At 51.1% G+C, this 25012-nt stretch overlaps 1 protein-coding gene across 2 annotated transcripts in view; it reads left to right on the forward strand.

The window, feature by feature from the left end:
- BAIAP2L1 (BAR/IMD domain containing adaptor protein 2 like 1) overlaps positions 1-23584 on the forward strand; it is an 80459-nt gene extending 56875 nt beyond the window's left edge. Inside the window, exons 4-14 of one of the 2 annotated variants that reach the window (XM_054718202.1) lie at positions 578-639; positions 747-818; positions 2984-3121; positions 3753-3905; positions 6469-6636; positions 8155-8281; positions 9814-10015; positions 10721-10798; positions 11751-11937; positions 22462-22499; positions 23239-23584. In XM_054718202.1, coding sequence (XP_054574177.1) covers positions 578-639; positions 747-818; positions 2984-3121; positions 3753-3905; positions 6469-6636; positions 8155-8281; positions 9814-10015; positions 10721-10798; positions 11751-11937; positions 22462-22499; positions 23239-23314 — 1301 coding nt within the window. In that variant the 3' untranslated portion in view covers positions 23315-23584. Of the gene's footprint in view, positions 1-577; positions 640-746; positions 819-1362; positions 1480-2983; positions 3122-3752; positions 3906-6468; positions 6637-8154; positions 8282-9813; positions 10016-10720; positions 10799-11750; positions 11938-22461; positions 22500-23238 lie in introns of those variants that run through there. The other variant, XM_054718201.1, reaches the window with a different exon arrangement.
- Positions 23585-25012: the final 1428 nt, after the last annotated feature.

The following is a 25012-nucleotide window of genomic DNA, read 5'->3' on the forward strand; positions in this document are numbered from 1 at the left end:
CTCTTTTGTAAGAGAATTTAACAATTAAACCAGATAAATTCAGCACAGGGGATGAACAAATATAGACCCCAAAACTCCAACAAGGTGAGTTTTAAGACAGAGTTGGCGTTCTTTTTTTTTTTTAATTTCTTTTTTAAAAATATATTTTTATTGATTTCAGAAAGGAAAGGAGAGGGAGAGAGAGGTAGAAACATCAATGATGAGAGAGAATCATTGATCGACTGCCTCCTGCACACCCCCTACTGGGGATGGAGCCCGCAACCCAGGCATGTGCCCTTGACCGGAATCGAACCTGGGACCCTTTAGTCTGCAGGCTTATGCTCTATCCACTAAGCCAAACCAGCTAGGGCGAGTTGGCATTCTTTTGAAGAAGGGTATTGTAGAGTGAGTTTGTGACCAGCTGTGTTCCCTGGCGCCCACCCCATTGTGGGGCGCGGTCAGCTAAGTGTCTGGGACTGACGCCCGACGGTTCTGGGGACAGCGATGGACTTCCCTTCCCTTCCCTATTTTACTTCCCTTCCCCTCTTTACAACACCACACAATGGCTTCCCCCTAACTTGTCTGGTTTTGTTCTCAGGCCACGTTCTCATAGAGATTTCAAGTACCCACCAGAAACTTGATGAGAGTTTTAGAGAAAATGTATGTGAACTCTTTTTCTATTTTTACAACATGTATTTCTTTTTAAATTTTATTTTGCTTAACATCTCAAATCTGGTATGAATATTTTTATTTCCTTTTGTTAACAGTTCAAAACATTCCACAAAGAGATTATACATGAGCTGGAGAAGAAGACAGAACTTGACATAAAATACATGACCGTGAGTACTCGGCGTTGCTCTGCCTCCGTGGTGGAGGCAGGCATGGGCACGGGGCCTGGCTGTCCAGGAGGCTGCACTCACCTGGCTCTGAGCCTGACTCAGCAGCAGATATGGATGGAGCTTGTGTTGAGGGTGTGCACGATGCACAGCTGGACAGGTCCCTTGGGGCTGAAGGGGCTCGTTTCTGCTCACTCTCAGGACCCTATTGAAAAGCATAGAAAAAACGCTGCGAGGAACCCTGCTGCTTCTGAAAGCCTTGCCCCCAGCCCACATACGTGTTGGCGACAGCTGCATGTGTTCCAGCAGCTGTGGCTCTCACAGCTGGCTCCGTGGGATGGGAGGTGAGAGAGAGCACCGTCCGGGCGCCAGGTCTCATGTCAGAGACCGCTCCTGCATGGACCTCCTGCTGTCACCTGGTATTGTCAGTTCCAGCAGTTTCCTCCTGCCTGGTCCTGCCCGGCACACAGGGCTCTTTCTATTTCCCCCGACTGCCACCCAGAGTCCCCTTTCTTCTCACCAAGACCCGTGCGGCAGTAAGCCGTGCTCAGAGGAAGGCACAGGACCAGCTGGGACTGCGGAAGCGGGTGTGATGCCACGCACTTTGCGTCCCTACAGAAACTCCGAAATGTGGGAACGAACTCATATTATCCTCACTGTACAGGTTAGAGGGCAGAAGTGGACCTGAGAGAAATTAAGTAATTGCTGAAGTCGCATGGGAAATGAGGGAGGAACCCAGAATTCTAACTCAGGTCTGTCAGGCTCCAAGAAAAAACTGTTGCATGGCTCCCAAATAACCGGAGCTGATTGTTCTTCTTCAGTTTCTTTCTTGAAATCATCCTATCTAATAATCCTATCTAATAAAGAGGTAATATGCTAATTGACCCTCACGCCATTGCATAGATGGCGGCGCCCACAGCCAATAAGGAGGGAAGATGCTGACTGTCAGGCCCTCAAAGATGGCAGCGCCCACAGCCACAAGAGGGCAGTGCCCAGTCCCTCCAGCCCCGCTGGGGCGGCAGGCGCACGGCAAGGCTGGGTCCGCCCCCAGGTGGGCCCGGCCGCTCAGCGCACCTGCCTCCAGAGTCCCCCAGGCCCCTCAGTCCCCCCAGCTGCCCAGGGCCGGCCCTAGGCGCAGGCAAGCCTCGGATGGTGGCTGCCCAGCCGCCCAGGGCCGCCCGAGGCTCAGGTAACCAGGGCCAGCTGAGGCTTGCACTGCCGGCAGTGGCAGCAGCAGAGGTGTGATGGGGCGTTGCCTTCCACTGATCGCCGGGTTGCCTCCCGCCCCTGAGGGCTCCCGAACTGTGAGAGGGGGCAGGCCGGGCTGAGGGACCCCCTCCCTACCACTCCAGTGCATGAATTTTCATGCACCGGGCCTCTAGTAAGTCATAAAACAGGAACCTGGGATCTAATATTATTGACTTCTTCTCACCAAATTACTGACCACCCAGTGTCCAAACACCTTGGAGGAAAGAAGGAACAAGAGAAAGAAAAGACGTTGTCCTCTGAGAGCTGCCCTCTGGTCAAGAGCCTCTCATATAAACAGAACTTTAGGACAAATAAAGCATCAAACCTTAAAGTTGAAGGGAGGGTGTTGTGAAGTGGGGGTGTGCAGGACCATGGCCCGGGGATGGTGGTGTGAAGTGAGGGTGTACAGGAGCATGGCCAGGGGAGGGTGGTGTGAAGTGAGGGTGTGCAGGACCATGGCCCGGGGATGGTGGTGTGAAGTGAGGGTGTATCAGACCATGGCCAGGGGAGGGTGGTGTGAAGTGAGGGTGTATCGGACCATGGCCAGGGGAGGGTGTTTTGAAGTGAGGGTGTATAGGACCATGGCCAGGGGAGGGTGGTGTGAAGTGAGGGTGTACAGGACCATGGCCAGGGGAGGGTGGTGTGAAGTGAGGGTGTATAGGACCATGGCCAGGGGAGGGTGTTGTGAAGTGAGGGTGTATCGGACCATGGCCAGGGGAGGGTGTTTTGAAGTGAGGGTGTATAGGACCATGGCCAGGGGAGGGTGGTGTGAAGTGAGGGTGTATAGGACCATGGCCAGGGGAGGGTGGTGTGAAGTGAGAGGCAGGCCGGCCATGCCCAGTGAAAATGCTGGCAAAATAGCTGCCTTCAGGTTTGTATGGTGCTGCTGCTGTGAAATAAGTGCAACGTTTAACTTGCAGGCCACTCTCAAAAGATACCAAACAGAACACAGGAATAAATTAGATTCTTTGGAGAAATCTCAAGCTGAATTGAAGAAGATCAGAAGGAAAAGTCAAGGAGGACGAAATGCACTCAAATACGAACACAAAGAAATTGAGGTAAACTCTTCAGCATGACTTTGTTTTGTTGGTGATAATTTATAGTTTGCGTGAAGTGTGTTTACCGCAGTTAGCCCTTCATCCGCTTACGGCTGAGCTGCTGTTGAAGTTAGAAGTGAGCATCTGACATAGCATTGTGAGCTGCTGCAGACTTTTCCAGGGTGAAGCATGCTTAGTCAGTGGCCTCCTAAAAACATGGGCATTTCCTGCCCACTGGGGGAGGGTAAGCATTGTTATCCCCATTTCACAGATGGGGAGGGAGCTTAAGTCAAATCATATGGTTGACACTTGGAACTGTGGTTTGAACTCAGACTTTCTGATTCTAAAGCCCATGATTTTCCAATGGAACAGGCGCTTCTCCCTGGAGTACAAAGCGATACTTTGTGCCAACTGCCCCCTGGAATGTAAGGCCTTTGGCAGCTTCTGCAGAGGAGTCAGGGATCTTGATAAGAACGATGCTATCTGCTTGGGCCAGGTTACAACTCTGTTATTTTGTGTAATGTTTATCTGTGTTTAGTAGTTACTCCATTATCCAAATAAACCGAGTGTAAAGATGGCGGAAGATAAATGCTGGGCTGAGCAGCTGCTCGATTCCTCCCGTCACACTGCGTAACTGTCCTTGCTTTCCTAGTACATAGAAACCGTCACCTCTCGCCAGAGCGAGATCCAGAGGTTCATCGCGGAGGGCTGCAGGGAAGCGCTCCTGGAGGAGAAGAGGCGCTTCTGCTTCCTGGTGGACAAGCACTGCAGCTTCGCCAGCCTCACGCAGCACTACCACCTGCAGGTGCGGCAGCCGCGGCAGCCCGTGTGTCGGTTTTACGTCGTCTTTAAATGCCCTTGAGATGCTTTTAAAGGCAGTTCCACACAAGCCCCGGCACCCAGCAGCGGACTTATTTGCCAATGAGAAGATTTCAAACAAATAGTTTTTGGCCAACTTGAATATTTAACTTTTAGACACCTATAATATTTTTCATTATTGTAGTAATTGGTCCATATTTAAAACCATTGATAAAGTAATGTTCAGTAATTGGGAAATAGCACGTTTTTCCTTTTCTCGCCTGTGAGTCAGCTCTTGTCCAACTCCCAGGGCTGCATCTTCGGCCTCAGTGCCTTCATCAGAGCCACAGAGTGAGGCCCAGGCCCAGGCCCAGGCCCACTCCGCACATGGTTTGAGATGCTCACCTCGAGGGTCCATGTGTGTGTGTCCCTGGAAATTGTACCCAGGCCGCAGACCCCATTGCTGTAGGGCCCTGGGTCAGAGCTCCTTTTCATTCCTCTTCAAGGTGTTGGCGATCTCGTCTGCTTTCCTGCCCTCCTTCACAGTAGCTGTGAGCTTATAGCCCCAGAAATCATTACAAAACATGCACTCAATGGCCTTTCCTCCTTTTTAAATGATGAATTGTGTTGGGTTTATGTAAGCATCCAAAAGTAGCATTGATTGACATCAGTTATTCATTATTATTCATAATAAAGTAATTTGGAGAGTGCTGCATGATACGAGGCACTAAGAGAATGGTTATAAGGCAACTTCCCCTTTTTTTCAGGTGAAAAACAAAACCAAACTTGGCCTTGTGTGTATGCATATATCATGTTACATATTCTATAAAGTCTTTAAGGAATATTCAGCCACCAAATCTAAATAGCAAAGATCTGCCCGGCCGGCATGGCTCAGTGGTTGAGCGTTGACCTATGAACCAGGAGGTCAGGATTTGATTCCCAGTCTGGTCAGGGCACATGCCTGGGTTGTGGGCTCGATTTCCAGGGTGGGGCGTGCAGGAGGCAGCTGATTAATGATTCTCTCTCATCACTGATGTTTTTTTCTCTCTCTCTCCATCCTCTCTGAAATAAATAAAATATATTTGAAAAATACATAAATAAATAAGTAAATAGTAAAGATCTAAACTTGTTACAAGAATGAACTGCTACCTTAGGTGATCACTTGTGTCACCAGTGCATCTACTAGTTCCACATGGGAGAGTGTCCTACTGGGGCAGGGTCGTAGGCTGGGAGGACAGAAGCAACTGTGAAGCTCTTGTTTGGCGACGTCCTGTGGACGCTGGGGCACTCAGTGTCGTGAGAGCTCTAGTTGTTAGCAGTCTTTCTTACACTTAACCTTGGGTCCCAGTTAGACTTTTTGTTATTTTTAAAATATATTTTTAATGATTTCAGAGAGGAAGGGAGAGAGAGAGAGAGAAACATCAACAATGAGAGAGAATCATTGATCGGTTGCCTCCTACACAACCCCCACTGGGGATCAAGCCCGAAACCCAAGCATATGCCCTGACTGGGAATCGAACTGTGACCTCCTAGTTCATAGGTCAAAGCTCAACCACTGAGCCACTCCAGCCGGGCCCAGTTAGGCTTTTTAGAGGGACACAGACCAAATCTGCTGCTTTCTATAAGCATCTCTTCAACTTTCTGAACATCCTTCTGTGCCGTCTCATACCCCAGCTAAGGCGCCCCAGTCCTGTCAGTGGCTCCTGGCTGAAGCAGGCCACGCTGTTGGTGCGTTGGGGTTACAGTCAGCACAGAGGTGGTTTGGGGGACAGGCTTTGCCCTCTTAGGATTCCCACCAACATCCCCAGCCCACACCTCATGAGCAGAGACTCAGTAAAAGCAGTGTGTCTGCTATGAAAACAGCTTCCAAGGCAGGGCCTGCTTCCCTTTCCAAGCAGATTGCTACCCTGGAAAAGAGGGTTCTGAAAAGGCCTTCAGGGACCTCCAGCTGCAAGAAGCAGAGCCAGGTTGTGGGAGCTTCTGGGGCTGTGGGACTTCTCTCTGTCCACCCGCGACTCTGCTCCACAGTCCATCCCCATGGTCTGCCAGCCCGAGGCCAGAGCGCCCCTCAGCGCTGGCGCCGACTGCAGGGCCCACCGCACTTTGCCTGTAGCCCCTCCGTCCGTGCACAGATCTGACTCCTCCGACGTGTAAATCCAGTTTCCCTAAGCTGAGTCCACTGGATCCCCCGCCTGTCTTGGAGGTGTTTTCCATAGGAGTGGGAGGAGAAAGCGGTGGTTGGCATTTCTTGGTGATTAATACGGATTGCTCAACCCTTCCCTTTTCGTTTTTGAACTTGTTCTTAATCATTTACAATCCTATATTAGTCTTAATTATTCACATGGAGGGAGAGGATAAATTCTTTTAGAACAGAAGCCTACATCCTTCTCAGCAAATAAGACAGCAGATACTCACAGAAACTCAAACTACTCCCTGAATTTCACTCTGAGCTCCCGTACTTCTGGTGATAAGCCGGCAATGCGTTGTCAGTGATAATCGTTTGATGTAATTTTTGTCAGCTCTTCCGACAATACACATTTGTCTGCTGTTTGTTTCCTTTGGATTTACAGTCGGCAGAATTACTGAATTCCAAACTGCCCAGGTGGCAGAAAACCTGCGGTGATGCCACCAAAGTGCCAGAGGAAATCATCAACATGATAGAAGAAATAAAGACCCCTATCTCCACCCCAACGTCCTGGACGCCTCAGCCTTCGCCAATGGTCGAGAGAAGCAGCATGGTAGGAACTGGTTACCTCTGAGATCTCAATTGTGTATTTGCTTTTTTAAAAGATAAGTTTTTATTGATTTTAGAGAGAGAGGAAGAGAGAGGGAGAGATAGAAACATCAATGATGAGAGAGAATCATTGATCAGCTGCCTTCTGCACTCCCCCTAATGGGGACTGAGCCCAAAACCCAGGCATGTGCTGTGACCAGGAATCGAACCAGAGACCTCTTGGTGCAAGGGATGACGTCAGCCAACTGAGCCACACCGGCCAGGGCCAGACAATCCACCTTTCTGTGCAGGGAGTGATAAGTATTGAAGCTAGGTGTTGGGTACATGGAGATGTATGGTGCTATTCTCTCACCCGTTTGAAATCTTTCTAAAATAATTTTTTTTTTTCCATTTCTCTCTCTGCCCTCAAAACACAATAACAACTGATGGGCTCATTAGAAGACTGGAAATGCTTGGAAAATGGAACCGAAACACTTCCAAAACACAGTGCAAACACAGAAAGAGAACTTTTTTTTAATGGGAAACTTGTTAGGCCAGCTGAGACTTGGGAGGTACACTCCTCTGCCTGCCCAGCATCACCACTGAATGTCTAATGGGGATCTCAAATTCAGCTTGTCCACAACCAGTGACTGACATTCTCATTCCAAAGCTGCCTCTCCACAGCCTTCCCCACCCAGTGAATGGCAGTGTCGTCCTTCCAGTAGCTCAGACCCAATGCGGCGACGCCTTTCTCTTGTTCGCTTATGCCACTGTCAGTCCATAGGCCAATCCTAACATCTCCATCTTCAGAGCATGTCCCAGTCCAGCCCCTCAGCCCTGCACTGCTCTGACCGTAGCCCCTCGGAGACGACCGCAGCAGCCTCCCGCCTGGTCTCTCACGTGGCAGCCAGGCCGATCCTGGATGCGCAGAAATGACCAAAACCTCGATAAAATTGCAGAATGTTAGGGATAAAGAGAAAATTCGGAAAACCTCTCGGGAGGGGAAAAACATTATTTACAAAGTAAAGAGAAACCTATGCAGACCAGATTTCCCGATCAGGGCACATGCCCGGGTTTGGGGCTTGATTCCCAGTAGGGGGTGTGCAAGAGACAGCTAGTCCATGATGTTTCTCTCTTCCTCTCTCTCAAAAATCAAAACATTTTTTTTAAAAAAGAAATGAATGGAGCAAAGCACTCAAAAGTTCTGTGGGAAATTGTTTCAGATGTAGAATCCTCTGGCCAAGTAGCACTTACGAGGGAGCCTGAAATCCACAGAAGGAAAGTAGATTAGTGGTCACCAGCGGGCGAGAGTATGGGGAGTGCCTGCTTTGTTTTTCTTTTGTTTTTAAAGATAATGGTTTTGTTTTTTTAAAGGCAAAAAATGAAAAAATATTTAAATAATTCAAAATGGGGTATTGCCCTACAACTAAGGGAACTTGGGGGAAATTTGGAATTTAGAGCATGTAATATGAAACAAGCCTGGAAAACTGTACTTCCATTGCTATGTTAAACTACTATTAAACTAATGAGGACTTTTTCACAGGCTGGGAAAGACTATGACACCCTTTCTAAGTATCCACCCAAGGTGCCCCCAGCTCCTTCAGGCAGAGTGGTCACCAGCCCTTTGATTGATATGTTCAATAACCCAGCTACAGCTGCACAGAATTCAGGTAAGGTATTTCTTTAAAATACCTGTCTAAAATTTTAAAATAAATATTTTGGATAAATGCATCTTGAGGTAGAGGTGAATAAGCATGTATATGGCACATGTCCAACACTGAGGAACTACCCCTCAGAGCAAACACAGGTCTGGGTTTATGGAAAAACCAGGAGACATGTTACACGTGACACCTTTTCTGACACATACTAATTCTGTGTACCGACTGATGTTTACAGGAGTAAATATGTTATTGAAAGGTTATTTTTGAAATAAGATGATGTACAGAGGTGGCAATTGTATTGGCTGGCAATTGTAATAAAATTTCTTTTTTTCAATAAGACTATAAAGGCTCACATAACAAAATTATGGTTGTTGATCTTACCCGTAGGCTCAGTTTGAATTATCAGTGATTTTCATCATTAAACATCACCCCAGGCCTTCTGGATATGTAGTTCTACTGCTGAACGTTCTGAGCTCTGTTGACTGTATTGCAGTAAATTGGGACCAGTTGTTTGCAGACATTTCGGAAGGCTTTGGTTAGACTCGGCTCTGCCTGCAGCAGTCTGGCGCCCAGGACCCTGGAGACTGTCGCAGCAGCTAGCCCGTCTCTGGGGACTCATGGCCCCTGGGTGTGAAAGTCATGGCAGTCGAGCCGTGTGCTAGAGAGACCCTGGGTTAGCGCACATGTGGCTGTTGGGGAAGAGATGAGATTTTCCGAACGGCATCTGGGGACATAGTGGTCTGCAACCATTTGCCTTTGAAGGAAGGACTACAAGTTATATACCAAGTAAAGTTAAAATAGATAATGCTGTGTGCATCCCAGTCATTCAGATGATTCTTTGATTCTTTTTGGTAAAAGGAAATAACATTGCTAGTGGTTTAGCACCACTGGGGTAAGTGGAGAGCGCGTGGTGAGAAGCTAGCAGAGTTTACAGAGTAATTAGTAAGACTAAAGAGTAAAGCAGAGAGAGATCTTACATTGTTTTAAATAATGGGCTAGCAAAATTTGACTGGAAAAAATACCTAAAAAGAAAAAAAATCTCCATTCCAATTTTTGTTTTGAGTGTAAATATCAGGCGGTATTTGAATTGAGACACAAATTGCACAGCGTGCTGCTCCACGGCGTGCGGTTTGGGCTGTGGAGCCAGGCCAACCCAGAGGCTGGGAGGGGCTCAGTGAAGGTGCTCGCCCTCACGCAGCCGTTCCCGGCTCTCCTTGTCTCTGGCCCAGGGCGTGGGCAGTGGGTGAGAGTTGCGGCCTCCCACGGCCTGTGGTTCGTACTGAGAACGGGAAAGGGAAGCATCGGCACGTTCGGTGGTGGGCGGCCTGCCTCTGAGAGCCGGCCTGATTGGGGCGGGAGTGCGGGAAGCTCGGCAGGCCCTGCTTTATCCTCTCCGTCTGCATAAGGGGCCTCCTTGCAGCCCCCTGTAGTCCGCCCTCCGGCAAAGGGAAGGGTGTGGCGGTAGAACACGCCTGGGCTTTGTGCTGGAAGTGGCCCGACTGTCGTTCTTGGAAAAGCCATCACCACTGTGTCCTCTTCAGCTTCTTCGGAGGATCCCAGTTTACAGCGATCAGTGTCTGTTGCAACGGGACTGAACATGATGAAAAGGCAGAAAGTGAAAACCATCTTCCCGCACACCGCTGGCACCAACCAGCTTGGCTTCGCGCAGGGAGACGTCATCACGCTGCTCGTTGCTGAGGAGAAAGACGGCTGGCTTTACGGAGAGCACGACACCTCCAAAGCGTAAGTCCCGGGTGGGAGTGTCCGCTCAGGAGCCAGAGCCCCGCGCCGCAGAGAGCTGCCGTCTCTCCTGTGAGCGCACATGGTCCTTGTGGACATACTAGCATTTTAGCAACGTTATGGTCCTAGTTTAGCTGTGGTTGTGGTTTAGTTCAGCAGTCGCCAGCCTTTCGGACCTCACAGCCAGTGGTCCGTGGGTCGTCAGTTGGCGACTGCTGGTTTAGTTATTAACCGGAGCTGTTCTGTCCCAGGCTGTTTTCTGCATGTGTGCATGGATAGATCAGTTTGACACAAGAATAATCATTAGATCATAGGCGTCGCCTCTGAAAATAGGTTTAACCCTTTGCACTCGCTTGCTTTTTTCTCGATTCCTTTATTCTAATGCTAACCGTGTCGAGTCATACTCGACATCTGAGTGCAAAAGGTTAAGTATTCTCTTGTTTTTTCAGAATAAAACACGTGACTTTGGATTTCTCAAGGATAATCTGCATATCAGATATACTTTGAGACTCAACACACAAATGGTTTTCTGTGTAGATTACTCATCTATTAAACAAAACCAGGAAGGGGCAGGGGGATTAAAAGGGAATCCAAATAAAAGGAACACTATGTGAAGCACACATTGTGTGATGGGTGAGAGGTCCTCAGTGTGTTTATTGTTCACGCGTCCGCTGCCAACCCACAGCGTGTCTCTCTCCGCCCGTGCAGGAGGGGCTGGTTCCCGTCGTCGTACACGAGGCTGCTGGAAGAGAACGCGCAGGAGGCAGTGAGTGTGCCCTCGCCGAGGTAGGACTGGCCAGGCTACATGGCCCAGTGACAGGGCACTCAACCTGCTGTTTCCGGGCGGATCAGAATTCTGTCTGGATTTGTGGGAAACCAGGTCGTGGGGACTGAGCAGGAGACGGCTGCTCACACTCTTCCCTAGTGACTTCTGTGTCCACGGGCTCTACTGACTGTCCGCCGTGAAGTTTCCCCGCCCAGGCCCACCCCATCAGCCCTCTAGGACCACTCCCAATACCCACCCACACTGGCTGCCTCCCTCTTTGTTTTTGTTAATCCTTATCCAAGGGTATTTTTCCATTGATTTGTAGAGGTGAAAGGGAGGGGGAGAGACAGAGAGAACCATCGGATTGGTTGCCTCCCACACAAGCCTTGACTAGGAACCAGGGATCGAGGGCCTGCAACTGAGGTATGCGCCCTTGGCTAGAATCGAACCCGGGACCCTTCAGTCTGAGGGTGGATACTTTACCCACTGAGGCAAACCGACTAGGGCCACCTTTCCCTCTTGACCTTCCTGAGCAGCCTGCAACACTGGGGGACACCTTTTCTGTAACGCTCCCTGCCCGGGTTTCCGGACCTGGCCCTCCATTGTCCTTGCACCTCACCATCCTTCTCCCTCTCCTCACAGGCCACTCCCCCATCCACTGGTTAAACATAGGCGTTCCTCCGTCCTTTTTCCTTCTCTCCTTCCTGGGCCGTGTCTACTGCCATGGTTTCCGTTACACCGACGGGCTTCCCTTGGCACCTCTATCCCAGTAACCCGTAAATCTGCACTCCGATCCAGATAATAACTATGATACTGTGTGTGTGTGTGTGTGTGTGTGTGTGTGTGTGTGTGTGACCTCCTCCTACCGAGGCCTTTATGACGATTCTGTTGTCGTTCTGATCACGGCGATTTTGAGTGTTGGGATCTGGTGGGAGGACCTTATCTAACTGGTTCTCTAACTCGGGCCGTTAGCCCAGCCCCCGTGAGGAGCATGAGCACCGTGGACTTGTCGGAGAAGAGCTGTGCTGCCGTCCCCATCCCCCCTCCCGATTACCTGGAGTGCTTGTCCATGCGAGCGGCCGCAGACAAGAGAGCAGATGTTCCCAAGCCCACGTCCACCTTTAAAGCCCCGGCGTCCGGACCAGAGACCACGCCTCTCGTGAGTAGAGCTGTACATAACGTCTCGTGTGCCCCAGTCCTAAGTGGCAGGCTCTGGAGGATGGGGGTCAGGCTCTGGGGTGTGGGGGACAGTCTCTGGGATGTGGGGGACAGTCTCTGGGGTGTGGGGGTCAGGCTCTGGGGTGTGGGGGACAGTCTCTGGGGTGTGGGGGACAGTCTCTGGGATGAGGGGGACAGTCTCTGGGGTGTGGGGGACAGTCTCTGGGGGGTGGGGGACAGTCTCTGGGGTGTGGGGGACAGTCTCTGGGGTGTGGGGGCAGGACCTTCTCCTCGCTCCTCTCGGTCCCCTTGTCTGTCACACAGCCTTTCCACCTGCTGACTCCAGTCTCTTCATTTTTATGGACCTGTAAGTGACCTGTAAGACTGTCTCAGGTTTTAGTCTCTCCTTCCTTTTGGTCGTGGCTGCAGTCCCTGCATCTCTTAATCGCTGTTTTCTGCATTTTCTTCCATTTCCACATTGTTTTCTGAAGGAAGGTTAAGGTTAAAATGGCAACCTACTCCCTACGTCCTCAGGAAGTGCTGTGCAGAAATGGTGTGTGCATTATCTTTCATGCTGGACCGCCCGTAACAAAGTCAGCAGACAGCTGTCATTCCTTTGGCAACGGTGTCTTCTGAGTGACGGGCCGGGGTGGGCTCTGGAGGTCATGAGCAGAGGACCACGTGCCAGCAGCATCCCTGCAGCCCGGAGTCTGTCCCTCAGTCCTGAAGGGGGGATCTGGGTGGCACGTGTATAGCAACAGCAGAGGACTTCTGAGGGGTGACATCTAAGCCAACACCTGAATAGCAAGGAGCCCAGCCTACAGGGATCAAGAGGAGGAGCTTCCCCGGCAGGAGTAGAAAGTTTACAGCCCCGAGGAGGGCACATCCTCAGCATCTTCGCGGAGCAGAGAAGGAAGGCGGAGTCCAGGGTGCCGGAGAATCGAGGGGTTTCTTGTTCCCCTTACTTTTCTCAGGGTAGATTAGACAGCAGAGGAGGAGGAGGAGGGATGGAGAACGGAGGTGGCTGAGAAGATGCAGCTGGGCGGGCAGGCTGGGAGCGCCCGGTGACGGTGTCCGTGCGCTCAGTGGTGAAGTACCATCATCGCGGGTGGGGGTGGGCAAGTTTGGAAAAAGAAAACCTGTTTTGAAGAGTAAGCACGGGAACATGCTTTAGAAGAGCAGTAGGCATGCAGGGCCAGTGCTAACGGCTCGGTGACAGTCTGGGGTCAAGATTTAACTTGAAAGCAGTCAGTGTGGCTGTTTCTCCAGCAACATGCAGCTGCTCTGCTGAAGCCCAGGGAAGCGGGAGGAGCCCGGGGAGGGCGTGTGGAGGTCAGTGGGCTGAGCTTGTGCCCAAGGTTGCAGGTGGCCTGGCACCCAGCCTTCCTCCCAGAAACACCCCCAGGGCGCTACCGATAACCCACACAGTGGGTGCTTTTTAGTTCTCGTCCAGTTAGTGTGTGGTCCTTTCTGTGGTGTGTGTGAAGCCATCTCCCTGCTTCTCGTGGCTGGGGGCGGGGGCGGGGGAGAGTGGGTCTCAGCTCTGTCCCCATCTCCACCACTAATGGTGGTCTTGTTCACCTGTGAATGGGGCATAGGTGGGCCCTCTGAACTGGGATCCCTCCTAAAGATGGCCATGTTTTGTGTGAGCCTTCAGGTGTCTGGAACATGCCTGCCTCTTCCCGGGCTGCAGTGACCTGTTCTGGTCCAGGAAATGCAAGGCTTTGAAAGCTCATTCATCTACATCTTTGTCCAGCTTCTCTTCTTTGATAAGCTCACTGCACTGTATACTGTTTGCAGCTTTTTCATTCCAAATTACCCCAAATAGCTAACTCCAAAAACTATTCAGAAGGAGGACATGTGGCTGTTGAAAATGGAGCTGTTCCATTCTCTCGGCATGGAGGGAGCTATTGCTTGAAATGAAAGGGCAAAGATACCAAATGCTATTTTATTAAAGGCCCTAGTATGTTTTAAAACAATATCCAAACTATTTGGAAATGACCTTAAAGCATTCCTAAAAATATAAAAATCCCTTTTGCTTAAAGGGAAAAAAACTTTTACAGCTGCACGTCCCAAAACTCAGGGTCCAGGTTGGTCCGGTGTGACCGGTGGGTCTCTAGCGCCTTCCGGTTGTGTTTGGTTTTCAACTTTTCCTTAAAGGAAAATTCAAGCACATGAAAGTGAGAAGAATAACCCAGTGACCTAACAACCTAATCCAGTAGCCAACCCATCTACCTAGCTTGTATTCATCTCTCCCCCACTCCCAGATCAATTTGAAGCTAATGCCAAACCCCCTATCATTTCACCTATAAGTATCTTAAAGGTCCTTTTTTAAAAAATGACCACAGCACCAATGGTCATATCTTTAATAACTGACAGTAATTCCTGAGTATCATCAACCAGTCACTTCAAGTTTCTGATTGTCTCATGAAAAATTTGACAATATATTTGTTTGAATCTGGATCCAGGTCAGCTCCATGTGTTACAGTTGGTCACTGAGTCTCATGACAAGTGTTTGTCTATCTACAAATCCCCCGTCTGTTCTTCCTGGAACTTACGGGCAGAAGCAAGTTGTAGTCCTGCAGGTGTCTGTCCCAATCTGGGTTTCCCCGATTGTCGCCACATGGTGTCCTTGCCCACGTTCCCCTTCCTCCTCTATTTCCAGCCTTGATTAGAGCCTGCTGTTGTTTTGTTAGCTCATTTTGTTTTGCTAGAGCATTTCATTGGCCGTGGCTAATCCGTCCGGAGGCACGTGTCCGAATGTCCCTCTTCTTGTGCTATTAGCAGCCATTGATAATGACCACCTGCTCCGTTACTTTATTAAGGTTGTATGATGCCTTTTAAGGTAAAAAGAATCTTGCCCCAAAATCATAGTGCTGGAATTACAAATAAAAACACTGGCATTTTAGCCAATGCAGACAGCTAGCTGCCAATTTTAGAAAATGATAGCATGTTTTACTTCTCAGCATTTTTACCATGTGGATAAACATGGATGAAGAAAGCATTGATGTAGTATTTACTACACTGAATTGGATAAATTGAAAGATCACATTTTTAAATACCAATAGAGTCAATAATGACAGTCATTATTTAGCATTTGGACTTCAAATGAGGTCTAACTTATTTTTAAACCTCTTTGTTGGCTCATCCGTACAGACTGTCCATACGGAATGCTGCCTTGGAAGGCCGAGACTGCCCAGTAAGCTGAGGCCGGTGAACAGTGCCCACCCTGTGGTGCCTGCCCCTCCTTGAGCTGCAGAGCTGGAGGCTCACAGCTTCCTCCTGAGGGCCAGGTGGGGCTCTGCGGTCACCTCGCCTCCTCTGGGGAAGCCTCTGCCCTTCCCCCCCCCCCCCCCCCCCGCCCCCTGGGACCGTGCAGAGTCCTCAGTTCACCCTCCCTGCCTGCTCCCAGCCTCTGTCTCCCGACACGCCCTCTCCCTTCCACACGTCATCAGTGATCTGACGTATCTCACCAAAGCCCTGCCCCTGATGGCGTGGCGGCAGGTCTACCCACATTCGAGGAGGAACTGGCAGCCGTCCTTCACCTTCCCCCACTTTCCCTGGGAATCGAAGAGGAGGCACTGCCCCCACCTGGTGCTGTGAGGCCAGCACTCCCTGGTCCCTCGGGCAGGCTGACTCTGTCTTGCAGGCTAGAGGCTTTTTCCGTCTTTCATGTCGCAGCCTGTAGGCTTTGGTTTCATTTTAAAAGAACATTTTAAAGCCCCAGCTCTCTCATGAGAAAGCCCTGCTTGTGTGGGTTCCAATGGGGACCTCAGTTGTCACTGACTTGACAGCTGTTAGAGCAATGAATGTTGTTGGGCTCTTAATGATTACGGAAACCTTCCACAAAAAGGCGAGTTTATCACGCAAGCCGGTATAGTCGATACCTACAGTGAGGTCATATTTACAACTTTGGCAACAAAAATTACTACAGCATCTGACTACTGTGCCCAAACAGACTTCTTTCTAAACATCATCAAGACCGTTGGTAAAGGAAGGCTCCCTGCAGGGAGGGCTCTGGGTTGCGTGCGGGGACCTTTGCCCTGGAGCTCCTCCACTGGGTACCACTGGTGGCTTCCGGTGGTCCAGGCCCTGGGCCGGGCCCTGGGGAGGCGAACAGGAGTGAGACCAGCCCAGCAGTTGAGTCCAGTGAACAGGTGTTTATTGTGTGTATGAAGGTGGAGAGGTGACAGGTGTTTATTGTGTGTGTGAAGGTGGAGAGGTGACAGGTGTTTATTGTGTGTGTGAAGGTGGAGAGGTGACAGGTGGGGGCAGGACTCCGGCTCCTGGGAAGCATCAGAGGCAGCATCTTGGGGGCAGGCGTTTGAGCCACATTCAAAGGACGAGGTCTGACCAAACACAAGGCCTTCAGGCGTGCGTTCTGGGAACTTGGGTGGCTGGTGCTGTGTGGGGCGGTGGACCGAGAGGCGGTAGGAGACAGGCCAGGAATGGAGCACCGAGCCAGGAGCGTGGGCTGCAGGCTGTCCTCCCTCCATCCGAGGGTGTGCTCTGGAGCCGGAGGTGGGCCGGAGGCGGGCGGTCATGGGGAGAGGAGGCTCCGTGCAGACGGGAGGGGGACAAGAGGTAGTGACAGGTGAGAACTGGCAGGCCTGGTGACTAACTGGTGTAGCCTACACAGAGAAACCAGTTTTGTCGGAACTCTGGGAGCAGGTCTGGTTTCCTCACATTTACATATTTTGGAGGCTTTTAAAAAAAAAATTATTTATGTAATTTAGAGCTCCAGATCTTTAACATGCAGACGTTATAAAGAAAAACATTCTTATCTGAAATTAAGGTACTCATTTAACTACTAGAAAAAAATTGTTTTGGACCAAGGTTCTGAATAATTAAAAATAATCAGGGCCCTGCAAGCATGACTGTATTCAGGAAAAACAAAGCTATCTGTGGTTTTTCAAGTGCCTGCAATTTGAGAGACCCTCTTCCCACATTTGCTAAGCAGATGAAAAGTTCTCTTTCATGGGGTATTTATATAGTTTATGATGTCAAACTGTTCAACATAGAAATGGCTTTGCGGTGCAACTTGTGTGAAGTCTGCAGATAAACTGACGGGTGATGCCACTCTTGAGACAGATAAGGATGAACTCCTGAGTTAACCTTTATCCATCCCCTGCTACTCTAAGTCAGCAAACCCGTGCTGAATATTTTTTACACCTGCCTGACAGTCACAGCTGCCGGTTGTGGCTGAAGAGCCAAGTCCAAGTTTGCAAAAATTAAAATGTCTAATCATTATACCGTCTTTAAAATACTTTTGAAAGTAACACTTTTTCTGCTTATAAAAATAACCCATAGAATTTCTGTTTGGGTAGAAATTTTGGGAAACATACACTAAGTATTGAAGATTTTAGTTATCTATAATTAGATAACTACTGTTAACTTTTCATTTTATTTCCTGTGAGATGGACATAGGTAAGCATATTCAGAGATGGAGGAGATGTTTCTCCCTCCCCAGCACCCACACACGGTGGGATCCCAGCACTGCCCGGGCTCCAGCGAGCTGCTGGCCTGGGACCACAGGGTGCCCTGGTGCCAGCCTGTGGATAGCGCCTCCACACCACACCCTCCGCCCTCAGCGCCTCCTGGGCGTGGGCCCACTTACTGACATCCCAGGAGGTATTGCGGGGCCTTGTTAAGGCCCAGAAAAGTGACAGCAGCTTTCTGAGGTCCCAGAGCAGACTGGGAAACGCAGTTCTGACCAGTGTCTCCCATCAGAACACTGTCGGTGAGACAAGTACTGTGGACTGTTTATGAGGTGCTGACAAGCTGCTGTATTATTTTTCTGATCTGGGGGTACTGGAAACTCCATTTTAGCGGTCACAAGAAAAGAGGAGTCGACTTTAGAGAAAGTCAGCCGAGGCCGTAGGGCTTGAGGCGCTGCTGGCCGTGACTCCAGGACGGTCACTGTTCCTAAAGTCAGTCGGAGTGCGTCGACCTCGTAATGGAGAGGGCACTGATCCAGAGCAAGCAGAGGGCGTGTCACAGTGCACAGGGAAGTTCAAGGACTGGCTCATGTTTCTGTCACTAGCATCTCTGAAGTGATACTTCATGATCCCGTGCAAACTGCAGAAGAATAAAAACGAAACTGTCTCCAGCACACCCTCACATTGCCTCTGCTGATCCCTTCAGCCAGTCAGACAGCCTCCACAGGTGGTGGCAGTTCCAGGAATCAGCTGGGGGCGGGCAGGAACCGGTTCTGCTCCCACATGACCTCAGGGTGGGTGGGAACACCTGGCTTTAACAGCCTCTTAGCAACAGCAGGAGGCACAGGCCCCAATCTTCCGTGTGTCCGGGCAGAAAAGACGAGACGTGCTTCAGTACATTAAAGTGGAGAATTACGGAGCAGACGAACATTCCAGAACTGCACTGCCCAGAATAGTAGGCCCGGGGCAGCCGAGTACCTGGAAAGTGGGTGGTGCAGCTAAGGAATGGGGTTTCCTATTTTAAATTTGTTTACTTTTAATCTGGTCACATATGACTAGTGGCCCCCATGCTGAGCAGTCAGGTATAGATCGCACAGAACAGACGGTGTTCCGGTTAAAATCCTAAGAGCATGGTGCTCGAGAAGCACATACCACGGCTGACCCCTGCCCAGGCCCTTGAGGGCGGGGACACGGTCCTGGAATTTTGTATCAAAACTTCTTACGCCCAGCTGGACTGGTAGTTTCTTTCCTAAACCAGAATGCTTATCCAGCTGATGGTGTTGGGGAGAGTATGTTCTCTGTCAGCCAAGGCTGGGTCCATGGGAGCGGGCAAAGCATGGTTCTTCGTAGTTTCTATCCAGGCAGCCGTCAGTTACTGTCAGTTATTGTAGTTTTAACATCAGGACATTTAGGCTGAGTCCACTGCACACCCGATACCGGGGGTGGAACGTTCCTGCACCCCTGACCTAGACAGCCGCGAGGCTGCCCTGGGATGGGGGGCAGGGCTGGGCTGTAGTGGCCGCCGTTTTAATCAGATAACGAGGCTTTAAAAGGCTGTTGAACCACTTGGCCGGCCTGTGACCCGAAGGAGCCTGCGCGGCCCTGCGAGCCGCCTTGTTGGCATCCGCCCTCCACTCCAGGGAGCGGGCCCCTGGTTTCAGACCCCAGGAGCGGTCTTTCCCTGGCCAGGCTTCCGTGTCCCCCCTTTAAGAGTGGAGGGGTTGAACTAGATTGGAGGTTGTGAACTGGGAAGGAAGTCCGGCCACAGCTGAGCACTGGCATCCGCTGTGACATTTTAACACCCGGGTCAGGTGACAGAGCTCACCTCGGTGGCCTCAGATGGAGGGAGGCTGTTTCCAGGGAGCAGCAGGACAGAGAGGGCAGGCACCAAAGATGCCCTCAGGCTGTCTCTCGCCACCAGCCCTGCCTTCTGCGGTGAGGGGCCTGCCTCACCCTGCCTGGGGGGCCACACAGATCCCTTGCCCGAGTGTCTGCCTCCCATCTGGGAAACGGGCTGTGCTGGTGGCCGGAGGTGACCAGGATCACTTGTAAGCTGGGACCACCTGGTCCCCTTCAAGGCAGGTGGGCCTGTGAGGGACATCCCAGCAGAAACTGGGTGGAATGGATGCCATGTGCGTCAGCAAGAGCCCACTCAAGGTGGACTTGGGTTTGGGTTTTTTTGTGGGGAAATCACAATGTGCCCCACTTGGCCGATTCCTGCTTGGCCGTGGTCAGCTGGTATGGGTTGTCTTGCTGTGCAGTCACAAGGCCTTCCCTGTCCTTGTGTCCCCTGGACAGCCACTCCTGTCCCCTCAGGACATGCCTGACCTGTCGGCATCTGGTTTCGTGCCTTGGTAATCTCCTGTCGAGTGCACTCTGGACCGGCACTGTGCTGGCTGCCAAGAGGGGACACAGACACGCAACAGGCTGCACCTACAAGGCCGGGGGTGGCGGCCCAGCCCAACGGACTGGTCGGTGCTCAGAGCCTCGCTTTGGAGGTCCGAGGGAAAGCATGAGATAGGACACACACCACTGCCTCAGGACATGCCCTGCAAAGGAGCAGTTCTGCCCGTTGACTGCGCGACCTCGAACGCTTTAGGTCCACAGACCTGGTCTGAGCTCACGCCGTGTCCGCACTGTGCGTGTCCTGAGGGGACAGGGACAAGGAGGCAGCACCTAGGCTTGCTGACGCACATGGCATCCATTCCATGGTGTAGGCAGAGACCTTGGTGTTCCTGCAGGACAAGGCAGCATTTGCCGGGTGACCGGGGGGTGGGGGTAGGGGGTGCAGAGGCCAGGAGACCCCAAACCCCACTGCTCGGCCTCAGGGAGCCAGTGGAGGGACACGCTCGGATGGGAGCTTTGGGGCAGCAGGCAGGACAGACACCCCTCACGGGGCTCCAGCCTCAACCAGTAAGGGGAATGGGGCTGTGCTCAGGTGTGAGGTGGGGAGGCGGTTCTGCAGACAGCGGGATCTAGCGTGAGCTCTCCTCACTGGAGGAAGGAGGGCAGTGCCGGCCGGCCGGCCTGGATGTGCCTTCCCACCGCAGGGGGAAGGGAGGAGGCAGGTTTGGGGACAGTGCAGACTTGGCAGATGTGAAAGGGGAAACCTTTGAAACTGTCCTCTATGGCAGACATTGAGGAATGCCATAGGAAGAAAGCGCACAGTGACTTTCCACAAGCAGCAGGTGTAGGCAGCACCAGAACCAGACCATGGCCCGGCACTGGATGGTTTCAGGCTGTCGTCTTAGGGCCGTGGTCGGCAAACTCATTAGTCACCAGAGCCAAATATCAACAGTACAATTGAAATTTCTTTTGAGAGCCAAATTTTTTAAACTTAAACTGTATTACAGGTAGGTACATTGTTATTAATTAGGGTACTCCTAAGCTGGCCTTTGCTAAAAACTCAAGGGGCCAAAGAGCTGCATGTGGCTCTCGAGCCGCAGTTTGCCGACCACTGCCTTAGGTCATTGCGCCCTCCTTCTTAGCACAAGTTGTCACTTTTCTTCCCAGGATGGACTGTGCTGTTTCTCTCCAATGCTGTCGCTAAGCAGCCAGGTGACACAGGTGGCTGAACTCGTTCTGAAGCTCCCTGGGGGTGAGGCCCTCTCGGAACAAGCCCGCAGGGTGTGCCTTGAGGACAGTTAGGCTGCTCCCCGGTGGTGTTTCCGGTTCAGGGCAGAACCCTCCTCAGACGTGACACACGCGGAGAGCCACACTGTCCCACCCTGAGGGAAGGCGGGAGGATGTGGTTTCCACTGTGTCACGTGGAGGCCGAGCCTGGGGACTCTGGTTTGGCAGGAAGTGCACTTCCCAGGCCAAGAGGACTCAGCTGCCCTTCCTCCTGACCCCAGGGACCTTTTCACGTGGGACCCTATACCTCCGTTCTGGCTTTCTTTCTGTTCGGCAGTATGTTTGAGCACTCCGTGGCACGCGTCCTGGTGTAGTTTTATCCCTAAATCACAGAATGTGAGCACTGCCCCAGGAGGGCTTGCTCTGGGGGCTGCATGCCCTGAGGGAAGAGTCCATTTAAAGCCCTGCTAGGATGTGCTTCAGTGAGGAGAGCCAGGACTCTGCCTCCTGGTGCTGGGGCCGCCATCAGGATGAGCTGGCTGGTCCCGAGGTTCAAGGTCAAGATGTGGGTCCTCAGAAGCCCATTGACAGCAGGCGCAGGTCTGAATCACAGTGTCCCTAACCCTCTGCCTTGGGAGTCAGTAGGTCCAAAACCCAGTAGAGGCCTCCCAAGGAGCCCTGGCAAGGGCTTTGGCGAGGCATGGCCTTCAAACCCCAGCTGGCTGGCAGCGGGGAGTGCGAGGAGCTGTAGTCAGTGTTCAGAGGTCTGTGCCCTGACCACGGAGAGTCCTGGGAGCTTTCAGTCAGGTCTGGTCGGGCAGCCCCTTGGTCAGACAGTGGCACACTGCCCTCTCCTGGGCGGCATCTGAGTAACCTCACAGCAGTGCTTTTCTAGAACAGCCAGAGCAGGTTCAAAGCAGATTCTTGGCCTGTAAGCTTTATGGAATGAAGGAAAGGAGGCCCCTGGTCCCTGGCCACACTGGGAGACCCCAAGTCCCTGGGAGGTGAGGCCTGCCAGGCACCTGCAGGCTCTGGTGGTTCCTGAAGACAAAGCCAGTGTTTACACGTCCTTCTCTTCTCTTTGTGCAACTTCCTGCAAGATCTCTGGGGAGCACTGGGCACCAGTCTGTGGCACCAAAACCCACCGACGTTTCATTTTCACGTAGTTTTCCCATGGCTTCATTCAGGACTGAGCTCCCAAAAAGCCACCTGCACTCACAAGTTTTGCACCTGCAACAGGCTGTGGGCAAGGAGCTGCAGGCCTATTCTCCCTCTGCATGTGAGATGGCCCAACGCAGGGCAGGTCCCTCACTGTCTTTTAAAATGTCTGTCCTTCCTGTTAATCTTTTAAGTGAATTTACATAGCTAGACAGTTTCTAATGAATGGAGACTCCAGGGCACCTTTAAATATTCTTAGCTTTCAACAGTCCCTTGTGTTTTAGATGCCTTTACCTTCAGGTCTTGTTTAAAAGTCTTAATTTCATGAGCCTTCCATAAACTTCATCTTTCCACAGAATAACACAAACGGGACTGCAAAGCATCCTTTCCTCAGGTACGTGAACTCTCCCCATAAGCCTCTGAGCTGCACATTGCCCTCCCTGTTGGCGAGTGGCCAGCAGTGTCCCTGGGAGGGCCTTGCCTGATCCTGAAAACAGCCTCAGGCCTGTGGGGTCAAAAGAATGCAGCCACCTTGCTCTCATCATAGTCCAGGGAGGCATCTGCCCAGACCCAGAGGGTGGCTCCTGATCACAGGCTGTGCTTGGCAACACGGCAATCCAGGCCGTCTCAGATGGCTGTCCCACCTGACCCCCTTCCACAGAGGACTGCAGAGAGCTGGGCTCTCCTGTGTCCAAAGTGCTCCAACTTCGGGTAGTTCTGTAAGAGGCGGACTGGAGAACTGCCACGGTGAAACTTCACATCAGAAAAATGCTGCCCAGAATGTACATACGGTATCTAACTACAGAACAAGAACAATAGTTTGTATTTAGTTCATTTAAAATCACATTCCCTGCCCGGTGTGGGGAACGAGTGCTTACAGCATCGGTCGACGCACCGAAGGGTTTCGGGTTCTATTTCTGGTTAAGGGCACGTACCTGGGTTGCAGGCTCAATCCTGGCCCGTTCAGGGTGTGTGCAGAGGCAACTAATCAATGTGTCTCTCTCACATCAACATTTCTCTCTCCCTTCCACATCAAGGCGGGGCGGGGTGGGGACATCAGGTGAGCATTAACCAAAAAAATAAAATTCCCATCTTAAGGTATTTCTGCCGACTTTGTTTTCCTTCCCCCACAGTGGAGAAAACCCCTTTGCTACTGTGAAACTCCGACCAACAGTGACAAACGATCGATCGGCACCAATCATTGGATGAAAAGATGGCCAAAGACTTCTCCTGGATCTTCTTATGTTCTCACGTGTGAAGTCATAGGTGTGGTGCAGCCTGTAACTGTCATGACACTTCACCGGAGGGTGCCTGATTTTGAACGTATTCTACTTTAGCAAATCAATGCATTTTCTCAATTTCACATAGTTGGTTTTGCACATTTCTGTCTTTAAGAAGATAAATTGTGACCAACTCAATCATTTAAAGTATTTTCTTCCTATTTTGTTCAAAGAGCAGTAAATTTGGTTCTAATCCTTACCGTATCATTTTTTAAATATTCTGATTATTTTTGAAATAGCCAGAATAAGGGGTAGTCTGTGCTTTCAGGACTGGCTTTCTGTACCTGCATGTAGCTGAGACCACATTTGTATTTTATAAAGTACCTGCTCTTAAGTAGCATGTAATGTTTATCCAAAGGAGAATCTTAAGCAATATAAATTATGAAAATATTATATAAATTTCAACTTTTAACTTAAAATTTTTAAATTTTTGTTTAGTCAAATGCAGAGCTCCCCAAGATGGAGAAACCCCCGCCTTCCCGTGATCAGGCCCAGCTGTAGTGCTGGGCCTTTTGCCTGTCCCCATCACAGCCATGGTGCTTAGTACTTGAATGCCCCACAACTTCTGGATTTGGTAGCTCTGAGGCACCAATGAAAACCCGCCAGGCCAGGCTGCATGTGGGCCTGGCCAGAGGGGCACCACATTCGCCAACCAGGGGACTTGCTAATGAGCTAGTTGACCAAAGCCGATCTGTCCCTCATTCCCTCTGACACTTTCCCATCAGGTCCTGATGCACAAACAGTGCTCCCAGAGCCTGGAGGACCTCTGGGAGTGGTGGCATAGGAGCTGCCCTCTAGCTGAGACCCACTGTCATCTGGGCTGCTCCGGGAGGGAGTTCGTGGCTGGCTGTCAGGGGTTAGGCCCTAAGTTGGAGGAGTGGAGAATCGTGGTTAAATGTCACACCCAGGCCATTCACTGTGTGGGCAGGGAAGGGGGGCTTGTTGTTCATACGGCTCCTTTGGTCTTACCATTATTATCGTTTTTCTGTAAGCTTGAAATTGGCCAAAGTCAACTGCAGGTAAAACCAGTGTGAGTGCGTGACACTTCCAGGTTCATGGTCCTAGCCGCCTCCTCCGGGGTCAGCCAGTGGGGAGCTAATGACACGGGAACGTGAGGGCTCCCCAGGACTGTCAGGCAAAGTGCAGGTGTCAGCAGCACCTGTCCTGAAAGAAGACGCGCCAGCCAAGAAACCAGTCAGCGAAGTGGCCACTCCTCACCACTTAGGTTAGAGCAGGTCCACAGAAGCCCCTTACTTTTCAGCAGTGGTTTTAGGGGGTGCTGAGGAGGAGTGGGGGGACCCTCCACTCTGGGGTCCTCTGGCTTTGTTTTAGCGATACGTAGGCCTGGGGTTATCAGGTGTAATTCGCAGGCCCACTGGCTCACCCAGCCCGTCTCCACCTTCATAGAGTGGACGACAGTGTCACTTACCTGCCTCACACCGGATGGGAGGGCTTGCCTTGTCCTTGGCACTGAGGGGCATGCTCTGGAAATGCCAAGGTATTATGTTTCATTATAAAATAAAAGAACGTGAAAACAAGAACATTTTCTTGAGCTGTAAATGCTTATCAAGAAAAATAACAGAATTGAACAGTGTTGAAGCTGGGTGGTGGGTACGTAATTCTAGTC

This window comes from Eptesicus fuscus, chromosome 6 (genome assembly GCF_027574615.1).
Source record: "Eptesicus fuscus isolate TK198812 chromosome 6, DD_ASM_mEF_20220401, whole genome shotgun sequence".
NCBI lineage: Eukaryota > Metazoa > Chordata > Mammalia > Chiroptera > Vespertilionidae > Eptesicus > Eptesicus fuscus.